The sequence below is a fragment of the Anabrus simplex genome, chromosome 1 (genome assembly GCF_040414725.1).
Source record: "Anabrus simplex isolate iqAnaSimp1 chromosome 1, ASM4041472v1, whole genome shotgun sequence".
In the NCBI taxonomy this organism is placed as follows: Eukaryota; Metazoa; Arthropoda; class Insecta; order Orthoptera; family Tettigoniidae; genus Anabrus; species Anabrus simplex.
The window spans coordinates 645,508,811-645,531,190 of record NC_090265.1 but is presented as its reverse complement, the minus strand read 5'-3'; the positions used below and the strand labels follow the sequence as shown (position 1 = coordinate 645,531,190).

The 22,380-nt window shown below is 37.8% G+C and overlaps 1 protein-coding gene across 1 annotated transcript in view; it reads right to left on the bottom strand.

The window, feature by feature from the left end:
- The window catches only part of Nrd1 (Nardilysin), a 197,490-nt gene that overhangs the window by 18,226 nt on the left and 156,884 nt on the right, over window positions 1–22,380 (bottom strand). Inside the window, exon 20 of the mRNA XM_067135758.2 lies at window positions 13,708–13,809. Coding sequence (XP_066991859.2) covers window positions 13,708–13,809 — 102 coding nt within the window. The remainder of the gene's footprint in view (window positions 1–13,707; window positions 13,810–22,380) is intronic.

Here is a 22,380-nt window from a genome sequence, read left to right as displayed (position 1 = left end):
AAAAGAGCAGACAAAACAATAGGACTACAACAGGCATGTTAAGATGAGTTATCTGACCTATTTATAACGAATCTTGCGGAGCAGTGTGGGTCCGCTAGTAAGAAAATGTAAAATTCCTTATGAATGAGAGCGCACAGCTTGCCGTAACTTTAAATTAACACAGAAAGAAAACACGCAAGTTGACGTGGCGAAAATAATCATCATCATCAGTTTTCCACTCCAGTTGCCCGGGTGTGGTTTACGAGCACTCTCCACTTCTGTCTGTCCATGTACCACTCTTCTCTCAAGACGACATCCCAGCTGATTCCTCTTGTTCCTATGTCCTCTTTCACTTGGTCCAGCCACCTCTTCCTAGGTCTTCCTACCGGTCGTTTTCCGGCCACGACTGTGTGTAGCCATTGTTTTGCTGTCCTCCCATCGTCCATTCGTTTGACATGGCCAAACCATTTAAAACGGGCCCTTGTCACTTTTTCATTCAGGGATGGGTACACACCAGCTTGCTCCCTTATTCTTTCATTCCTTACCCTGTCCCTTTTTGTCTTCTGTACCATAGTTCGTAGGAACTTCATTTCTGCGGCTTGTAGTTTGCTGTCCACTTGTTGGGTTGTTGTGCAGGTTTCTAGGCCATATGTTATTATGGGGGTGAAGTATGATTGGAATAGAATCTGCTTTGATCTTAAGGAAACTTGTTCGTTCCAGAGGAGGTTCCGAACTTGATGGTAAAACTGAGCTGATTTTTGAATGCGGTTGTTAATCTCATATTGTATTCTGTTATCACTTGAAATGATGCACCCAAGATATTTATATTGGTCTACTGTTTCCAGTTGTGTACCTTCCAGCATTATTTTTCCTTTCTTCTTCTGCCTGTTGACAGACATAGTAACAGTTTTCGATTTATTTATTGTTAATCCGTGTCCTTTCAAATGTTCATTCCAGGTGTTCAGCCTTTCTTGGACTTCCTTCTCTGTATTTCCCCAAATTACTACATCATCTGCAAATGCAAATGCATTGATGTCCATATTGTTCTTCTGCTTAATTTCTTTCATGACTTCATCCATGACAGTGATAAAAAGTAATGGTGAAAGGGTACTGCCTTGTTGCACTCCTTTAGTGGTTTGAAACCAATTAGAATTACCATTTCCTATCTGTACGCAACTGCAGCAGTCTTCATAAAGCATTTTAACTTTCTGGATAAGCCCTTTGGGTACATTCTTCTTTCTTAAACATTCCCATATAGTCTTCCTTGGAACACTATCAAATGCTTTTTCGAGATCCAAAAACACTAGTGTTAAGTCTTTGTCCTTCTCCCAATGCTTTTCTAACAGTATTCTAAGTGCAAATATGAGATCGGTAGTTGAGCGGTGTTCTCTGAATCCATATTGTTCTTCCTGTAGTTGTGGTTCTATTATTTTCCTTAGCCTTTTTTTCAAGTATTTTCTCAAATATTTTCAAACCATGAGACAATAAAGTGATCCCTCTATAATTGCTACATTTCTTCCGGCTTCCTTTTTTGAAGAGAGGTATTATTATTCCCTTTTTCCAATCATCTGGGATTTTCCCATCCTTCCATATTGCATTAATTACTTTATGAAGCCACTGTATTCCTATTGCACCAGTTGCTTTGATCATATCTGTAGATCTTTCTTTGGGCATACTATTAAGGGCAGTCTCTACTTCCTTCCATGTTGGCGGACTCTCTTGGTCAGGCTCATCATTGCAGCTTAAACTGACCTGCGAGGTTACATCATTGGAGTCTTTCCCAGTACTGTTGTATAAATTATCAAAATAGGATTTCATGATCTTCCTTATTTCTGTCTCCTCCCTAACTATGTTACCATCTGGTTCCTCTATTGCTGCTATGTATTCATTGTCTCTTCTTATATTTCGTATTGTTCGGTAAAGTAGTTTAGAATTAGCTTTGCTGTCTTGCTCTAGTTTATCTGTGAAATCAGTCCAAGCTTTCTGTTTTTCTTCGGCCACAATTTTCTTTACTTGTAACTTCTGATCTCTGTATTTCTGCTGCAGTTCATTTACTCTAGATTCGTTCCTTTGACTTCCTTTTTTCATTTCTTTGTCTCTGGCTTTCCTGGTTTCATTTTTCACTTTCACAGCAATCTTCACCCGATCGTTCCACCAAGGAGTTTCTTTTCCCTTCATTTTGCTATTAGTTTTACCACAAACTTCCAATGCAGCTCCGACAATGCTTTCTTTGAATCTAGTCCACTCGATGTTGCCTTCTTGTAATGCATCTGATGGTGGCGAAAATAATAAAAATATAAAATATTTCAATGAAGCTTTCACTATTCGTCTTGTTTACAAATGATAAGGTGTATATGACATACACGAAGTACCATACCAATTAATTTTCAGACCAACCACACAATGTAAAATAATTTTCACTGGTAATGAAGAATTATTTAGCCAAACATTTACTCAACGAAGCACACATAAATTATAATTTATATTTCAAATATGGTAAAATTTAGATTACACAATTCCTGTTTTGAGACTAGAAACACACAAAGTAGTTTTGAATGTTGTTCAGAATTTCTTCCAAGTAGAACAGTCAATTTAGCATACTCACATAGTATGAAGCATAATAGAAAGTAAAGATGATGTTCTTACAGTTATACTGCAGATTCCTTGGCATAGTCACATAATAAAACATTTAATTTACATAATTTTTCAAGTTCTTAGCAACACAGAAGTAATTACAAACAGGCACTTAGCCTGAGTCCAAGAGGAAGGCAATTATTTGGCCGTTACACAGCCTAGCAGCTCTTGCAATCTCAAGCCACGAACGACACATCTTCTGAGTTACATGACGGACAAACGAATACTCTCTGGAGAGAAAACTCACTCTCACCAGGAGAAAACACACACACAACCACAAGGTATGGGGTAGCTGACTAGACACAGTTTGAGTTTCTGACACGAGATGGCAGACAAGTCATAGGTAATAAATTTCATATTAATCTGTACTGAAGAGCAATATAGTGTAAAACAAAAGCTAAAGGTTTTCCAGCTATTCAATACTGTTTGTTGCTGTAACCTTACAAAAGTTACACATTTTTGTTGAAATTAGTTTTGGTCATACCAGAGACCATCATCAGTCAAAATCAAAGTGGCAAGAAATGAATATAGATAAAATTTATGAAGCAAGCATGAAACTCAATGAAAGATAAGTAAAGAATTGAAAAACACTCATCACAATCACATGTCCTGTGCAAGCTCTCAGCTTTCCTCCTATTTGAAGACTGTACCTCACACAAAACTAGGTGAAGGACTAAAATACCAGCAATTGAGGATTCTTCTAGAACTCAGCTCAGCTGAAACAAGTGTGAACAGAATGATGTTGATGGGAAAGTGTTGAGATGTTCATTTGTTTCCAACATGGAAGAAAAAAAAAAAGCGTAAGGTGGGGCTGAGGGATGTGGAATGGTGGGTGATTCTGGAGGGAAAGAAGGGGTTTAGAGTACTTAATTTCTTTTTATTGAAAATAGGCATTAATAGATCAAATAAAGGGTTTGTTTTCTTAGATATTTCATTAAGGTTGAAATTGGGATTAAAGAATTGAGCCAGTTCTCAAAGATATTGAGCTGATTGAAGATTTTTAGATCTTGATCAATATTTGTGAATTTATGGTTTGAGTTCATCATATGTTTTCCCAAAGCTGAAAAATCTATTATATTTACAGGAATTTACATGTTATAAGTACCTCGTGTCAATGCACTTCCAAAAAAAAAAAAAAACTGTGCCATGGCTAATTGCGTGCGAGTTCATCGTGGCTACAAAAATTGACGAAGAAAGTGAGTTACAGAGTGAATCGACGTGATAATACAGGTTTAATCAAGTAGACTAAGTTTCAGAGATATATTAAAGTCTCTACTTACTACTAGAATAGAGAATATTCAGAGAAAATTGATATTTTAGTGTCAAAATATTCTTGTTTGTTGTAAGAAGCCATCTTGTCATAGATTTTAAACACAGTAAGGTCGCACTCCAGTTCTGTGATCTAAGCGCTAACGTGTAGCGGAGAATAAAGAAAAATCAATCCGCCATATTGAGTCTAAAAAGATGGCGGAGAAGTCTAAGGCGCGTCTCGACAAGGCCCTGACACAACTTGTGAATATAGCGGAAGGAGGCAGTTACCTGAAAAAGGAAGCCAAGGAAACTCTGCACAGAATCGTAAGTAACATACGAAACTTATTTGCAGAACTACAATCAGCCTTAGAGGCAAGTGAAAAGGCAGCAAAGAATACTCGAAATGAGGTTAGAACAGGTATAAGTACAGATATAGAAGTAGACGACAGCTACTCAATAGGACAACCAGCCACATCTAGCGACCCGAAGCAAGAAACAGCATGTCGAAACAAGACGCTAGCAACTCCTGTTGGACAATGGAACATTCACAGAAGTCAGGAGGCGACACCAAGTAGCCATTCCACCGACTACTCTGGCAGGAACATAACACAGCCGATACCTAGCGGCCTCCGGGCCGACTCTTTCAGCATAGACAGTAAGAAGTTACGACACGATACTCAACAACCCGCGATAACAAGTGAGTTGGAAATAGAAGTTGAAAATAAACTGGAAGAAAAAATTTCCCAAAAACTAACACAAAAAATGGAGGCCATGATAGAACATCTCACCAACAATCTAAGAAATTTAATAGATGAGAAAATCAGAACCCAAATTACACACTTAGCTGGGTCCGTGACCACAGCAAAAACAACTGAGAATGTACCAAGCGGAACTAAACCGAAAGAAATAACGCGAAAATCTCCCAACCCGCTAACTACACAAAGAGCCTTAATTAACGACAAGAGAGACGAAGAGATTTCAGTTAACAACGACAAAAAGGAAGTAGACTTTGACGAATCAATCGGCGACGAAAACAACCAAACATGGACAGCAAGAAGGAAGCGCCGAGGGAATCAACAGAAAATGACCCCAATAGTAGTGGGCACGCAGCAACAACCCCAACAAGAAACGGACGCAACAGACGGCCCACTTCAGGCAGCCGTACGCAAAGCGTGGCTCTATATAGGACGCCTCCACTATAACTCCACTCTGGAGAAACTTATCCGACACCTCCGGAAACTAAAGGTGACGGAAATAATAGAATGTGAGGAAATAAAATCCAAAGGAACTCTAAAAGCCTACAAAGTAGGCATACCATTAAACGAGCTTCACAAAATCACAGTTCCAGAAGAATGGCCTGAAGGGGCCATAATTAGAAGGTACAGGTTTTTTCGTCCCCAAAGCAGAGGTGCAGAACTCGAAGCTTAACCTCCTACTATGGAACGTTGAAGGACTTAAAAGCGCCTTAGAATTAACTGAAGGCGAGCTCCTAAGTAGCCATGACATACTCATCCTGACAGAGACTTTCGCGACGGACAATATAGAAATCCCCGGTTTCTACTCAAAACATATTCCTGCAATAAAAGGACCGAGGGGAAGACCTACAAAAGGAATATCCTGCTTCTACAAACCAACGATAGGAAGAACATCTTGCGTCTGTGAACAAGAAGACACCATAATAATGGAGTCCGAGAGAGTGACTTTCGTAGGCCTATACATCGAACCACTGACCCCGATTGAAGACATCATAGCAATCGTGATGACTGCTCTAGGAAAGACGGCCACGGGAAAAAGTATTATTATAGCGGGCGACCTAAACTGTAGGCTAGATAAGTATGATTGCAGAAGTAGGGAACTACTACAGATGATGGCTGAAGAGGGATTTACACTGGTTAGTAAGAGAGAAGACAACACATACTTCGCACATAATGGTAGCAGTACCATAGACATAATCCTGTACAAAGGCAACGATCTAGAAGTAACGGACCATAAGGTGTTATATTCCGACGCGGTGACACCAATAAAGAAACATTGTCCAGTGACAACTACTTTCAAATTGAAAGAGTCTACAGGCACACGACAGGAAACAAACCATACGAAAAGAACCTCCAGAAAGATAGACGTGAATAAAATACGCGAAAATGGAGACAAGCTTACCATCTTTGAAAACAAGATTCAGGAAAAGGACCTAGATGCTGCTGCAACAGCGCTAGAAGACATAATCAAAGCCGCAACCTCCACAATAAACGAGAGAAAGGCAAAGAAATGGTTCGATCAACAATGCTATACAGAGAGAAAGAGAGTCATATGAGCCCTTCACGTGGCCAAACGCACTCAAAATCAGGACGACCTGATCACATATAGCAGACTCAGAAAAGAATATAAAAACCTTCTAAAGAAGAAACGAGACGATTTCACAGAACTCGAGGCTAGAAGAATGGTGGAAGAAGCAAAAGAAAACCCCTACATTGCTCTAAAGCCACGACAGTCACAGACAATGGGGAAAATAGAGATGCCAATCTGGGAGGCTCACTTCACAAACATCCTAAACCAACAAAGTGTCAACGAAGCTCATGAAATAACAAGACAATACGATGACATCAGAAGATTTACAACAGAGGAAATTAGAAACACTATATCAACATTGAAAAACAAGAAGGCAGCAGGCCCGGATGGGATATTTAACGAGCACATCAAAGCAGCCTCGGAAGTTTTAATCCCAGCAATCACGAACATGATGAACTTATGTCTGTATAAAGGACAAATCCCGGTGAGCTGGAAAACCTCGAAAATTAGAATGATATACAAGGGAAAAGGAGAACCACTTGACCCAAACTCGTACCGGGGTATCGCGCTAGAGAACAACTTTCTCAAAATTCTGACGAATCTTGTGAAGATAAGACTAACAGAGGAAATCGACAACAAGATCCCAGAGGAACAATTTGGATTCAGGAAAAACCGAAGCACCCTACATGCAGTCAAAAACCTCATAGACGACATCGAGGAGGATATAAGATTCCCAAAAGGAAAATTCCACGCAGTATTTGTCGATTTTACAAAAGCGTTCGACAATCTCAACAGGACCTTAACATGCGCCAAACTAGAACAGATGGTGGAACAAAACAAGGAACTAAGCGTCTTGATACACAACATCCTGAGTAAAAACACCATCATAATTTCAGACAACGTAACAACCTCGCAAGAAATTATACAGACAAACGGAGTGTTACAAGGAGACCCCCTTAGTCCCCTTCTGTTCAACGTAGCCACACATGACGTGGTCCAAGCAATAAGAACTTCCGCTCCGTCCCTCAAGATTTATATATACGCAGACGACATGGTGATGGGTTCTCACGATACTAACGAACTCCAGAAAGGAATAAATGCTCTAGGAACATGGGCTGAATACAACGGACTGCAAATAAACGCAGAAAAGACAGTACACATGGTCTTCAGGAAAGGAGGACGCCTATCTGCAAGGGACAAAATTTACCTCAAACATGAACCTCTACAAACTACGAACAGCGTCAAATATCTGGGCGTAACGGTCCAGACAACAGCACACTCATTCAGAATTCACACAACACAACGAGCAGCTGCCGCAACCAAAGCCATCTACGACATCATGCCATTAAGAAAACTTTCCCTGGAAACAGCTATAGCCCTCTTTGAAGCCAAAATCGTTCCTATTCTAACATACGGAATAGAGATAACATGGGAAAAGTTAAGCTATAAAGACCTAATACGAATGGAAAAAGTGAAAGCCAGATTCTTGAAAGCAGCCCTCGGAATTTCAAAGTACACCAAGTCAAGACTAGCGTACGAACTCGCGAGAGAAGCATTTCTAATAGAGGACCTGAGATGGAAATTCAATCTGCCCTGTACAGAGAACTGGAAGAAACTGCGGTTAGAGAGGGAGAAGAAAAAGAAGGAGATATGGCCAGAGTTCTACTCTTCAGAGGCCATGATGAACAGAGCATGGACCGGCACAAACCAGGAGCTGAGACATTTTGTAAATTCCATGGCAGTCCATGGCTACCATCACAAAATCTGTAGGTCGAAGACATACCACGAGCCGGACTCGATGTGCATATGTGAACTCTGTGATGAACATTGTGACCGATATCACGTACTGTCGTGTAAAAATCGTGTGAAATCAATCATAGACCTCTGTATTGATTAATTATCCTAATACTGCACAACTTGTGCGCAATAAAGTTTATATAAAAATCCATAAAGCTGGCATCCCCATTAGACTGATAGTTAATTACAGACCCAGTCCTGTATATAAAACATTACAGTTCATCCAGAGATTCTTAAAAAGAAATTACCATTTTCTAGCCAACAAATCTATTAGAAATTCTAAAATACTAGTTGACAAAATCAACCTTTTTTAAAATCAAACCTAACCACTTCACCCATTCATTCATTATCAGTAACATGTATCCCAGCATCCCCATATCTGAAGTGGAAAATAAGGTTTTGTTAGTTTTTTCTGCTTTAGTGAGAGTAGTGGAAAGTCAATGTCTGGCTTTATTTATTCAATGAAATGTTTATTATATCCGTGTAAATTAAGTAAAGTTGAAATTCTTGAATTTACTTCTATTTTTAAATTTGTTTTAAATAACAATTACTTTAGTTTTAACAACACTATATGCCAACAAAATGGTCTAGCGATGGGCTCACCAGCCTTGGAAATCTTGGCTGAAATCTACCTTGATAATTTGGAACATACCAGAATTTTTAACAATATTTTTGACAACATTTAATTTTGGGCCATATATGTAGATGATACTATAGTTAAAATGGATGAGAACTTAAGTCGACGCTACCACCACCCTTTCAAAGCTAAACACACTTGATCCATATATCAAATTCACTCTAGAATCAAAAACTGAACATAAAATCAATTTTTTACACTTAACTATCTCAAGACACCATAATTCCCTTAGCTACAAAATTTATAGAAAACCTACATAAACCATAAATACCATTCATCAAGACTCTTTACATCCACAAGTCCACAAACGTCCAGCATACTACAGCATGGTTCATCGTGCATTCAATATCTCAACGTCAAAAAAAATCTTATACATGAATTAAACACCATCAGAAACATAGCCAAGGCCAACGAATATAATAAACATTTCATTGAATAAATAAAGTCAGACATCGACTTTCCACTACCCTCGCTAAAGTAGAAAAAACTAACAAAACCTTATTTTCCACTTTCACTTTTAACAATCCACAGATATACCAGATTTCCAACATTTTCATAAAACATGATATACAAATATCTTTTTAAAACAGACAATAATAATGCATCAATTGTACACAGCACAATTAATAATAACAACAATAATTTAAAAAATTTACAGATCAGGTGTTTATATGCTTAAATGCAGTAGCTGTCTGTCCACCTATATTGGACAAACAGGTAGAATCTTCGACACAAGATACTTAGAACATGTAAATTTATGTAAATATAATAGATTTTCAGCTATGGGAAAACATATGATGGACACAAACCATAAATTCACAAATACTGAACAACATCTAAAAACCTTAAAAATGGTTATCTCAATTCAATATCTTTCATAATAGGGAACATGCATGATCCGGGGTTTTAATTAAAAATATGCTAATCTGGTTCAAAATTTCGCACAGAATTCAAAAATGTGATCAGAATGTACAAATAATAACTCCAAACATGATAAAAATCTAAATTAAAGTACGAAAATGTCACGTCACGCAAGTACGCGATCTCATTGGTCTGACATCATCGTACAGGTTGACTGAATTAGCAGACGAAATAACACATAGTGTGCTGTGAGAAGCAGGATACACTTAGCATATTTCTACTTTATGTTAGTGTCTGGTTTGGTTAAATTTGAAGTCTATACATTGCATAATAATCTGAGTGGTATATTTTAGACTTAAAATGAATCCTGCGCAGACAGTGAGGCAGAAAACTTATAAATGGTGTATAGTTCCGATGAGCAATAGCACATCGCATACCATCCCAAACAAATTGTTTATAAATGTTCCAAAGACGCTAAAACTAGGGAGAAATGGATTTTGCCGAGCTGGAGAAATGCTGGTGATATAACGGAAAAGTCTACAGTTTATTTTTTTTTAAGATCATTTTAACGTAAGTTGAATTTGTTTGAATTTTCAATCACTTTTCCATGTCAGCTGTTCTAGTGGTAATACTTTGAATTTTTATGTATGATGCTTTAGTTAAATACTTCATTTACATCTTGGAATATGAAAGTAATAAACAATGCATTAATTAATGCTGATTATTAAAGTATTCTCCAAACCTAACCTATGTTTTGGGTGATCCATGTTTACGTAATAAACCAAAGGGGTTATGAACTATATTGACAGCTCTAATTATACCAATTTATCTTAGCATGCGACAGTTATTTATGTTTTTATTGAAGAGCTTACATTTGTAAAGAAATTTAGGCTATAGCTAAATACTCCATAATATAACAAAAAATAGGCATGTACGTCATGAAAGAAAACAACGTGAATTTAACAAATATATATCTCTACACAAAACCAATGCTTGTCTGTTGGGGTCTTATTAGTTAACATTGCTCAATTATAATAATTATCATAATATTAGTGAAATAAATAACATAATTGCACACAGGTGAAAATAGTGATGTTGGTGTTTAAAATATTATCCAACTTAGCGTAAGTTTTAGGGTATACAAGCCAAGTCAATAAACCGAAGGATAAAAATACCGGGCGAGTTGCCCGTGCGGTTAGGAGCACGCAACTGCGAGCTCGCATCCGGGAGATAGTGGGTTCGAACCCCACTGTCAGCAGCCCTGAAGATGGTTTTCCATAGTTTCCCATTTTCACACCAGGCAAATGCTGGGGCTGTACCTTAAGGCCACGGCCGCTTCCTTCCCATTCCTAGGCCTTTCCTGTCCCATCGTCACCATAAGACCTATCTGTGACTGTGCGATGTAAAGCAAAAAAAAAGTAAAAGTCACAATACCCAAAGACATTCCTGTATTGAACGACTAAAATGTCACCAGGACACTTTTCTTGCGTGATATGCTCAGCTTGTTAAAAGCCAAATGTAATTAATGTTATTGGCTTTACGCCCGCTAACTACTTCTACGGTTTTTGGAGACGCCGATGTACAGGAATTTAGTCCTGCAGGAGTTCTTTTACGTGCCAGTAAATCTACCAACACAAGGCTGATGTATTTGAGCACCTTCAACTACCACTGGACTGAACCAGGATCGAACCTACCAAGTTGGGTTCAGAAGGCCAGCACCTCAACCGTCTGAACCACTCAGCCCGACTTGTGAAAACTAGATGAAGTAATATTTATCTTTATCTTTATCATGTTTAACTTTTTCCCTCCACCAAGATATGTTTCTCTTTCATGGGCCCCGGAAGTGGGTAGGCCAGTTGCCCCAACCATAAATATATATTTTTTCAGGAATGATAGATTATAGACATATAGTACTATGATCTTTCTTTCTTTCCTTCTTTCTTTCTCTCTTAATCAGTTTATCCTTCAGGTTTGGTTTTTCCCTCGCACTCAGCGAGGGATTTCACCTCTACCGCTTCAAGGGCAATGTCCTGGAGCGTGAGACTTTGGGTATGATGATACAACTGGTGAGGAGGGTCATTACCTCGCCCAGGCGGCCTCACCTGCTATTTTCAACAGGGGCCTTGTTGGAGGATGGGAAGATAGGAAGGGATAGACAAGGAAGAGGGAAGGAAACGGCCATGCCCTTAGGTGCCTGGAGGAGAAGTGGGAAAATACGAGAAACCACTTCGAGGATGGCTGAGGTGGGATTCGAAACCCCTCTACTCAGTTGACCTCCTGAGGCTGAGTAGACACCGATGCAGCCCTCGTACTATTTGTTTTCAACTTACATGGCAGAGCCGGGAATTGAAACCGGGCCTCCAGGGGTGGCAGCTACCACTACACTAACCACTACACCACAGAGGCGGACTAGTACTATAATGCTACCTATATGTTTATGTTAGTGCTGAAATCCGATTTCTTACTTTATTAATGCTGAAAGCCCGAAAATGTAATTTTATTCTTTAATATGGGAATCAGTCTAGAAGGAAATGTTGAAAGTAATATGATTTCTATCCAGGTTCGTTGTTATCCTAATACTGAAAATGAAAACCTACAACCTGTTTTCCAGTCAGTGACCGGGCCAGGGATGTAATGAATGAATCATATATAGGCTATTATTACGATGGGGTCGCCACTCCCAAAGTGATATATTAATGAATGATAGATGCTACAAAATGAGAATGGAGAGTGTTGCTGGAATGAAAGATGACAGGGAAAACCGGAGTACCCGGAGAAAAACCTGTCCCGCCTCCGCTTTGTCCAGCACAAATCTCACATGGAGTGACCGGGATTTGAACCACGGTATCCAGCGGTGAGAGGCCGACGCGCTGCCACCTGAGCCACGGAGGCTCTTATCCTAATACTATGAGTTACAATACATTGCACGTATATAAAAGACACCACTTACAAACTTGCTTTTTATCCGCGAATTTCTGCGGCCACAAAAGTCACTATTTTTCAAGAATGATGATAGCTACACATGATAGATTGTCTGACTGTGCTGTTTTGAACCTTTCTTCTGTCATTTTGAAGTTATTCACGATCACGAATAATAAACAATCGGCTTTTAGTAACGGCTGATGCACAATAACTGGTAGAGCTGCATGCGGTATTGGATCGTGACGTTACAGCGCGCCAATTATGTCAGAAGCCGTTTCACTCGCCTTGCGGAAAAGCATTTGAACATTTTTTTAATGGTAGAAAACAAGGCAACTTACCTCATTGTAATACGTTTACGTACTATTTCATTGGTGTACTTTTCAAAAAAAATATTTTTGAAAATTATGAATTTTCCCTATTGGATCAATTCTTTAATCCTAATTTCATAATGAAATATCTGAAAAACAAACCCTTTATTTGATCTATTAATTCCTATTTTCAATAAAAAGAAATTAAGTCTCTAAACCCCTTCTTTCCCTCCAGCAATCACCCACCATTCCACATACCTCAGCCCCACCTTAAGCTCTTTATTTCTTCCATGTTGGAAACAAATGAACATCTCAACACTTTCCCATCAACATCATTCTGTTCACACTCGTTTCAGCTGAGCAGAGTTCTAGAAGATCCCTCAAGTGCTGGTATTTTTTGTGCTTCACCTGGTCTTCTGTGAGGTGCAATCTTCAAATTGGAGGAAAGCTGAGAGTTTGCACAGGACATGTGACTGCGATGAGTGTTTTTCAAATCTTTACTTATCTTACATTGAATTTTATGCTTGCTTCAACAAATATGTGTACCTTTTTTAAGGTTAAAACAAACAGTGCTGAATAGGTGGAAACCTTTAGCTTTTGTTATACACTATATGGCAGACAAGATCGGTACATGCTCGCTTCGTTCAGACAAGTTGAGATAAAGTACAAGCATTTACGTTCGCTGCAAGAACAGACAAATTGTTTAAAATGTATCACTCCCTCAAATAATGAGACGTGATTGGTACGCTATAATTAGTGTTCAATGTGCGTACATCACTCCACAGTATATAATGTATTAGTCCTATGTATATGTAGGGTAAAATAAAAGTACTGAAAGGTGAAAACTCTCTCAATCAAAGTTGAGTAATGGTCAATACAGATCCATACAATGAAGTTGATGAACGTTCTACTAAATTTATCTATATGTTGCTACCATAACTGTAAATATCCTGTGATATACCTCTAGGTGAAACACGGGTTGTAAATATATTAGCTAAATAAAAAATAAAAAATAAAAAACTGTCTACTAACCTGCGTCGAGAGTTTCCTGAAATTTGACTTGTTTCCACTTTCAGTGTGATCATCTAACCATTTTCTTATCTCCTGAGTCTTGATTGTTTTGACAGTTTCTACCTGGAGATAAAAAGAGAAATGAAGTATGTGAACCATAATAAGGATTAATATACATCTATAAAGTTCTACTAATAATAAATTTGATGATGTATGTACAAGTTCTCAGACTAAAAAATCAGAAACACCCATCAATGCTCACTTTAACTGAAACTAATATTAGGTTTCTACATAGCCTCCCTTTCTTCTCAAAATACATAGGATAATAACTGGGAACTTGTTTCAATTTAACCTTTCACTACCTAGATTATTATTTATAAGGAATAGAAAGGAACAAGCAAGGGTAAAATCAAGTCATAAATACAAAAGAATATGAATAAAAACTCATAATAGGGTGATTAAAATGATAGATTAGCATTAGAACAGGGAGCAATAGAAAAAGAGACAAGGACAAACATGAATACATGACAGAACAAAGACAATCTCCACATCTTCATCCCCATCAAACCAAATCATCTGCAGAATCTTATAACACACAAGTATGAAGGGTGAGTTTTCCACTTAATCAATACTTTATTTTACAAAATGTTTAGTATTATATACATTACTAGCAAGATACCCGTGCTTCGCTACCGTATTATACTGAAATTTATAATTGATTGCTAAATGTTTTATATATAATCCACCAAAATTCGCGATCTGACTAGTTTTCTGAGAGAATCCACCAAAATTCGTGATCTGACTTGTTTTCTGAGAGATTACGGCAAAGTTCCTCCCATTTTTTAATCTTTCTTTCCAGCAATTGATTTCGTACTTCCCGGGCTAGGTCCAGGTATTCCACCCAGTCAGCTGGGTCCCTAAATCTTTGCCACCTTTTCCTATAACCATTTTTAATATGGACCAAATCCTTCAGGAGATTCGGGTTTGGTGTCGTCTTGGTGCCTTGGAGGTACTGAACCCACAGCCGGACTGCATTCATAGCCAGGACCCGTTTCCAGCGCGGTTCGTACATTTGAATGACGGTCCAGAACATTATTATTATTAGGGTGGGTGATATTAGTTGAATTTAGAATATTATTATTATTATTATTATTATTATTATTATTATTATTATTATTATTATTATTACTACTACTACTACTACTATTGATATTCTGGACCCCGCAGCAAGATGCAAGACCGCTACATCTGCTGCCATTGTCATTGCTGACAACGTGACCAGCACCATTGTCGCGCGTAGGCAAGTGCACAGGATTTCTGGTGATACGAATAATATACTTTCGAGCATTATTGACCTTAATTATAGAGGTGAACAATTGCACGGTCAATATATTTCCTACCGTTTATTTCAAATGTGTTTAAATTTTTATTTATACGCCAGGAGAATCTACTGCAATCTAACTTGAAGCCTCCAAAGGAAAAGATGGCTCTTGAAAACGAACCCAGGAAAGATTTAAAATGATAGGTTTACGATCAGAATCAAGTGCATTATGAACAGTAAAAGCAATTGGTCTCAACTCCTTTTTCACCCCACCACCGTTAAGTTGTTTTACTCCCCCCCCAAAAAAAGAAGGCGTGTTTCTTTATGTTTAAAGGAGATTCCAAATACCAATGTTCACATCTGTTACCTTCAGTTTTGAGATATAAGTATCCCCATAAAAAGAATTCACTTTTTTTCACTCCCTTTCACACTCCGCCCCCCCCCCCTCCCCCGTTAAGTGAATTTTCTGAAAAAATACTTGTTTCTTTATTAGTAAACAATCTTCTAAATACCAACTATCATGACTGTAACATCTTCAGTTTTTGAGATATGTGTCATAAAACGTATTCAACTCCTTTTCACCCCGCGCCCCCCAAGATGACTTTCCCCCCAAAATGCGAGTTTTTAAAGGAGATCCAAATACCAATTTCCACGTCTGTAACAACTTTAGTTTTTATTAGATTAACTATCCTCATACAATTAATTCAATTAATTTTTCAATTCTTTCACACACGCACACACACGCACACCATTGGATTTTCCGAAATCAAACGAATACGCGTTTCTTTACTTTTATAGCAGATTCCAAATACCAAGTTTCACGTGTGCAATATCTTTCGTTTTTGAGATAATAGTACAGTATCTTTATACAAATAATTCAACTAATTTTTCAATTCCCCCCCCCAAATGGATTTCCAAAAGCAAAAAATACTTATTTCTTTATTTTTAAAGGTGATTCCAAATCCCAAATTTCACATCTGTAACATCTTCAGTTTTTGAGATATCAGTATCCTAATAAAAATAATTCAACCCCATTTTCAGTCATTTTTACCCCCTACGTAAATGCTTTTTCCGAAAACAAAAAAATACATGTTCCTTAATTTTTAACAGAGATTAAAAATACCATTTTTCACTTCTGTAACATGTTCAGTTTTTGAGATATACTGTAGATATAATCTTTCTAAAAATTCACCCCAATTGTCACTCCTGTTTAATCCGCATTAATTGGATTTTCCAAAAACATAAAAATATGTGTTTCTTTATTTTTAAAGGAGATTCCAAATACCAATTTTCAGGTCTGTAATATCTTCAGTTTCTGAGATATAAGTATCCTCATTAAAGGCATTCAACCCACTTTTCAACCTTTTTCACCCCTCCTAGTCGGATTTTCTGAAAACAAAAAAATATGCATTTCTTTATTTTTAAAGGAGATTCTAAATACCAATTTTTACATCCGTAAACTTTTAAAGTTTTGAGATACAGATACACTCATTTTTAAAATTCACCCCTCTTTTCGCCCCCTTGATGAAGGAATATCAAAAAATCCTCCCTTAGCGAGCACCTACATTGTAATATAAATGTATCCTCAAAATTTTATTCCTTTATGTCCAGTAGTTTTGGCTCGGCGTTGATGAATCAGTCAGTCAGTCAGTCATGTTCTTTTATATTTTTTTTTTGCTAGGGGCTTTACGTCGCACCGACACAGATAGGTCTTATGGAGACGATGGGATAGGAAAGACTTAGGAGTTGGAAGGAAGCGGCCGTGGCCTTAATTAAGGTACAGCCCCAGCATTTGCCTGGTGTGAAAATGGGAAACCACGGAAAACCATTTTCAGGGCTGCCGATAGTGGGATTCGAACCTACTATCTCCCGGATGCAAGCTCACAGCCGCGCGCCTTTACGCGCACTGTTCTTTTATAAATAAACTAGCAAGGTACCCGTGCTTCGCTACGGTACTATACTGAAATTTATAATTGAATGCTTATTGTTTTAGATATATAATCCGCCAAAATTCGCGATCTGACTCGTTTTCTATGAGAATCCGCCAAAATTCGCGATCTGACTCGTTTTCTAATAGATTACGGCAAGTCTCCCTCCATTTTTCAATCTTTCTTTCCAGCAATCGATTTCGTACTTCCCGGGCTAGGTCCAGGTATTCCACCCGGTCAGTTGCGTCCCTAAATCTTTGCCATGTTTTCCTATAAGCATTTTTAATATGGATGAAATCCTTCAGGAGATCCGGCGGCGTGGTGTCGTCTTGGGCGCCTTGGCGGTTCTGAACCCGCAGCCGGACTGCATTCTTAGTCATTACCCGTCCAGGACCCGTTTCCAGCGCGGTCCGCACATTTGACGACGTTCCAGAACATTATTATTATTATTATTATTATTATTATTATTATTATTATTATTATTATTATTATTATTATAGATGTTCTAGACCCAACAGCAAGATGAAGACCGCGACTTGGCGGTAAATTATATCTGCTGCCATTGTCATTGTTGAGAATGTGACCAGCGCCATTGTCGCGCGTAGGCAAGTGTGGGTGATTTCTGGCCATACGAATGACATACTTCCGTGCATTATTTACCTTATTATAGAGGTGAAAAACTGGACGGTCAATCTCATTCCTATCGTTTATTTCAAATGTGTTTAAATTTTTATTTATATGCCAGGAGAAAGTACTGTAATCCAAGAACGTTCTCCGAAGGGAAAGATGGCTGTTGAACACGAACCCAGGAAAGATTAAAAATGATCGGTTTATGATCAGAATAAGTACATCGAAAATCTACAGCCTGTCCCCATCTAGCGGCGACAATAGGAATTGTGCCGGCAGCCGAAACCTGTCGCACTCTTCTGGGGCAATGATCGATGAATGACAAATGAAATGAAATATTGGACAGTGTTGCTGGAATGAATGATGACAGGGAAAACCGGAGTATCCGGAGAAAAACCTGTCCCACCTCCGTTTTGTCCAGCATGGAGAGACCGGGATTTGAACCACGGAACCCAGCTGTGAGAGACCGCCGCGCTACCGTCTGAGCAACAGAGGCTCCTTATAAATACATTATGAACAGTAAAATCAATTGGTCTCAACTCCTTTTACACCGCACCGCCGTTAAGTTTATTTACCCCCCCCCCACCTAAAAAACTAAAAGAAGGCGTGTTTCTTTATATTTAAAGGAGATTCCAAACACCATTGTTTACGTCTATTACCTTCAATTTTCAGATTAAAATAATTCACTTTTTTTCACTTTCACACTCCTCTCACCCCCAAAGTGAATTTTCCGGCAAAAAAGACTTGTTTCTTTAATAGTAAAGGGTCTTCTAAATACCAATTATCACGACTGTAACTTCTTCAGTTTTTGATTTATGTGTCCTCATGAAAGGAATTCAACTCCTTTTCACTCACGCCTCCCAAGATGATCACCCCCCCCCCCCCAACAAAACGGGCTTTTCTTTGTCTTTAAAGGAGATCCAAACACCAATTTTCACGTCTGTAGGCCGTAACAACTTTAGTTTTTATTAGATGTAAGTATTCTCATAGAATTAAGTCAATTAATTTTTCAATTCTTTCACCTCCCCCCTCCCCATTCATTGGATTTTCTGAGAATTCGTGCTTCTTTACTTTTAAAGCAGATTCCAAATATCAAAATTCACGCCTGTAACATATTCATTTTTGAGATAACAGTAGCCTAATTAAAAGAATTCAACACCATTTTCAGTCACTTTTATGCCCTCCCCCCCCCCCCCCCCTCCACCCAAGTACTACATCCGAAAACTAAAAATACACATTTCCTTATTTTTATAGAGATAAAAATACCATTTTTCACTTCTGTCACATGTTAAGTTTCTTGAGATATACTGTATAAATTCTCATTTTAAAATTTAACCCCCTTTTTAGTTCCCCTTAAGAGGAGTTTCCAAAAACAAATCGCCTATGTTTCTTTACATTTACAGGAGATTCCAAATATCACTTTTTACGTCTGTAACATTCTACGTTTCTCAGATATTCTGTAAATACTGTCTTTCAAAAAATTCACCCAAATATGTCATTCCTGTTTAACCGCCATTAATGGGATTTTCCAAAAACAAAAAAATACGTGTTTCTTTATTTTTAAAGGTGATCCCATATACAAATTTTCATTTCTGTAATATCTTCAGTTTCTGAGATATATGTATCCTCATTAAAGGCATTCAACCCATTATTCACCCTTTTACACCCCTCCTATTGGGATTTTCCGAAAACAAAAAATACATGTTTCTTTATTTTTAAAGATACCTGTTTCTTTATTATTTTAAAGTAGATTCCAAATACCAATTTTCAGGTCTGTAATATCTTCAGGTTCTGAAATATAATTAGCCTCATTAAAGGCATTCAACATATTTTCACCCTTTTCCACCCTTCCTATTGGGATTTTCCGAAAACAAAAATATACGTGTTTCTTTATTTTTAAGGGAGATTCTAAATACTAATTTTTTACATCTATAAACTTTAAAAGTTTTGTGATATAGATACACTCGTTTTAAAAATTCACCCCCTCTACCCTCATTAATTGGATTTTCCAAAAACAAAAAAAATACGTGTTTCTTTACTTTTAAAGGAGACCCAAAACACCAATTTTCAGGTCTGTAATATATTCAGTTTCTGAGATATAAGTATCCTCATTAGATGCATTCAACCCATTTTCCACCCCTTTTCACCTTTCCTATTGGGATTTTCCGAAAACAAAAAAATACTTGTTTCTTTATTTTTAATGAAGATTCTAAATACCAATTTTTACATCTGTAAACTTTCAAAGTTTTGAGATATAGATATACTGATATTAAAAATTCACCCCCTCTCACCCCCCCCCCCCATTAATTGGATTTTCCAAAAACAAAAAATTACGTGTTTTTTTATTTTTAAAGGTGATCCAAAACACCAATTTTCAGGTCTGCAATATATTCAGTTTCTGAGATATAAGTACCCTCATTAAATGCATTCAACCCATTTTTCAACCCTTTCCACCTTTCCTATCGGGATTTCCCGAAAACAAAAAAATACGTGTTTCTTTATTTTTAATGAAGATTCTAAATACCAATTTTTACATCTGTAAACTTTTAAAGTTTTGAAATATAGACTCACTCATTTTAAAATTTTACCCCCCTTTTCATCCCCTTAGCGACGGAATATCCAAAAATCCTCTCTTAGCGAGCACCTACATCTTAATATGAATGTATCCCCAAAATTTCATTATGTCCAGTCGTTTTGGCTCGGCGATGATGAATCAGTCAGTCAGTCAGGACAAGCTATTTTATATATATATATATATATATATATATATATATATAGATTATAGAATCCTTATAATCCACAATTCTGTGGATCGTGATCTCCAAGGAGGCTGTCATTCTACCTTCTCCATCTATTGTGTCCTCAGCAAGACATGCTGCCCGAGGAGGACATTCCCAGTTACATTCTTGATAATGGTGGACAAGCAAGCGGGAACTCATCCATGATCTCATTTCTTGGGAACAATTCCAAGGATGATCGGTTTCTTTAACCCTTTCCATTCGAATGTCGAGGTCTGCTTGACTTTCACTCTTTACTTCAAAGATCAGATGTCGAGCTTGTCGAGCATAACTCGCTTGAAAACTTGAAAGCCATTTCGACAGATGCCTATGCAGAAAAGTAGCTGCATGTGTCCTGAACTCTCTCGTCAAACTTCGGAACATCTATATGTAATCTATCTCCCAGTACAGCTAGATATTCCATGGAGTGAATGTAGCCCAACTCTCGCTGTGCACCAGTCCAGCTGTCATGGCGTCAACAAATAGATCACGTCAGTTACGGAAGGATAAAATTACGCGTATTCCCAATAGCAACATAGAGGACACAGTACTAAATAGTGACAGTGATATATCAGACATTTCTGAGTTTAGTGCTGGTGAATCAAGTGTTGAACAATCCTCAGATGATGAAAGTGATACGGATACAAACGTTGATGTAAGAGCTATGCTATGGCAGAACGTTTCGAATGACGATAGCAGGCCAATTGAATATCCTTTCTCCATATAAACAGGATTATGGGATGTCAATCTACCAGTTCATGCAAGACCACTGGAATATTTTAGCTTGTTTTATAACAAAAATGTTATTGAGGGTATAGCCAATGAAACTAATAAATACACTGAGGAGAAAATTCGTAAACTGATACCTACAATGAAGCCTCGGTCTACATGGAGGAAATGGACAAAGGTGACATTCATCGAAATGTTACTGTTTATTGGTGTTATTCTCAACATGGGACTTGTCAATTTACATAACTTACAAGACTACTTCTCCCAGCAAGGGGTAAAATGTGCCATTTTTCGCGATATTTTTATGCGAGATAGATTTATGCAGATTTTCTGGATGTTGAATGTAGGTCCTAATCCAGGAGATACTGAAAGTGACTATACTGTTTACTGTTACTAGGACGCAGAAAATAGGATACCTTCTGAAATACCTACAATCGCGGCTCCAAAAATTTTTTGTATCTGGCAAACATATATCAGTAGATGAGTCTGCTATTGGTTTCAAAGGGAAAATAAGTTTCAAGACCTACCACTCCAAGAAACCGAACAAGTGGGGAATAAGATTTTTTGTTCTGGCTGATAGTGCTACTGGGTACGTCCATTCTTCGATTCCTTATTATGGAAAAGTTACTGCAGTTGTAAATAACCTACATTATGATGATAAACCGTTCACTACAATGATTGTCTGCAATTTGATAGACAGGCTGGCCGTTGCAGTAGGGGGATCACTGGAATGTCACAAGGTTTTCACAGACAGATAATACACTAGTGTCAGCTTGGCTGAGGAACTTCTGAAACAGAAATGTCACCTTATTGGTACACTTATTCCTGGCAGGAAAGGAAATCCACCAGATATAAAAAAGGGCCTGAAACTGAAAGTGGGTGAGATAAAGGCTTATCATGTAAGAGATGTAATGGTTTTAGCATGGAAGGATAAGTGTGTCATTCTGATGCTGTCTACTTGTCATAACATGGCAACAAAAATTGTGAGCTCATATGGAAAAGGAGGCCAATAAAAGGACACACTGAAGCCAATTGTTGGGTGTGATTACACAAAGGAAATGGGCGGGGTTGACCGGGCCGATCATTTTTCTGCCACTTATTCATAAGAAAAACTCTAAAATGGTGGAGGAGAATGTTTTTTGGGGGATTAGAAATAACCGTTGTAAATTTACTGCCAGAACACGAAAAAGTTTGGAGCTAAGCCCATGGACCATCTCAGATTCCGGAGACAGATGATAGAACAGCTGATTGGTGATCATCGTGTTTCAAAGAATTGATTTCTTCGTATCTGTAGCAATTAATAAATTTCATT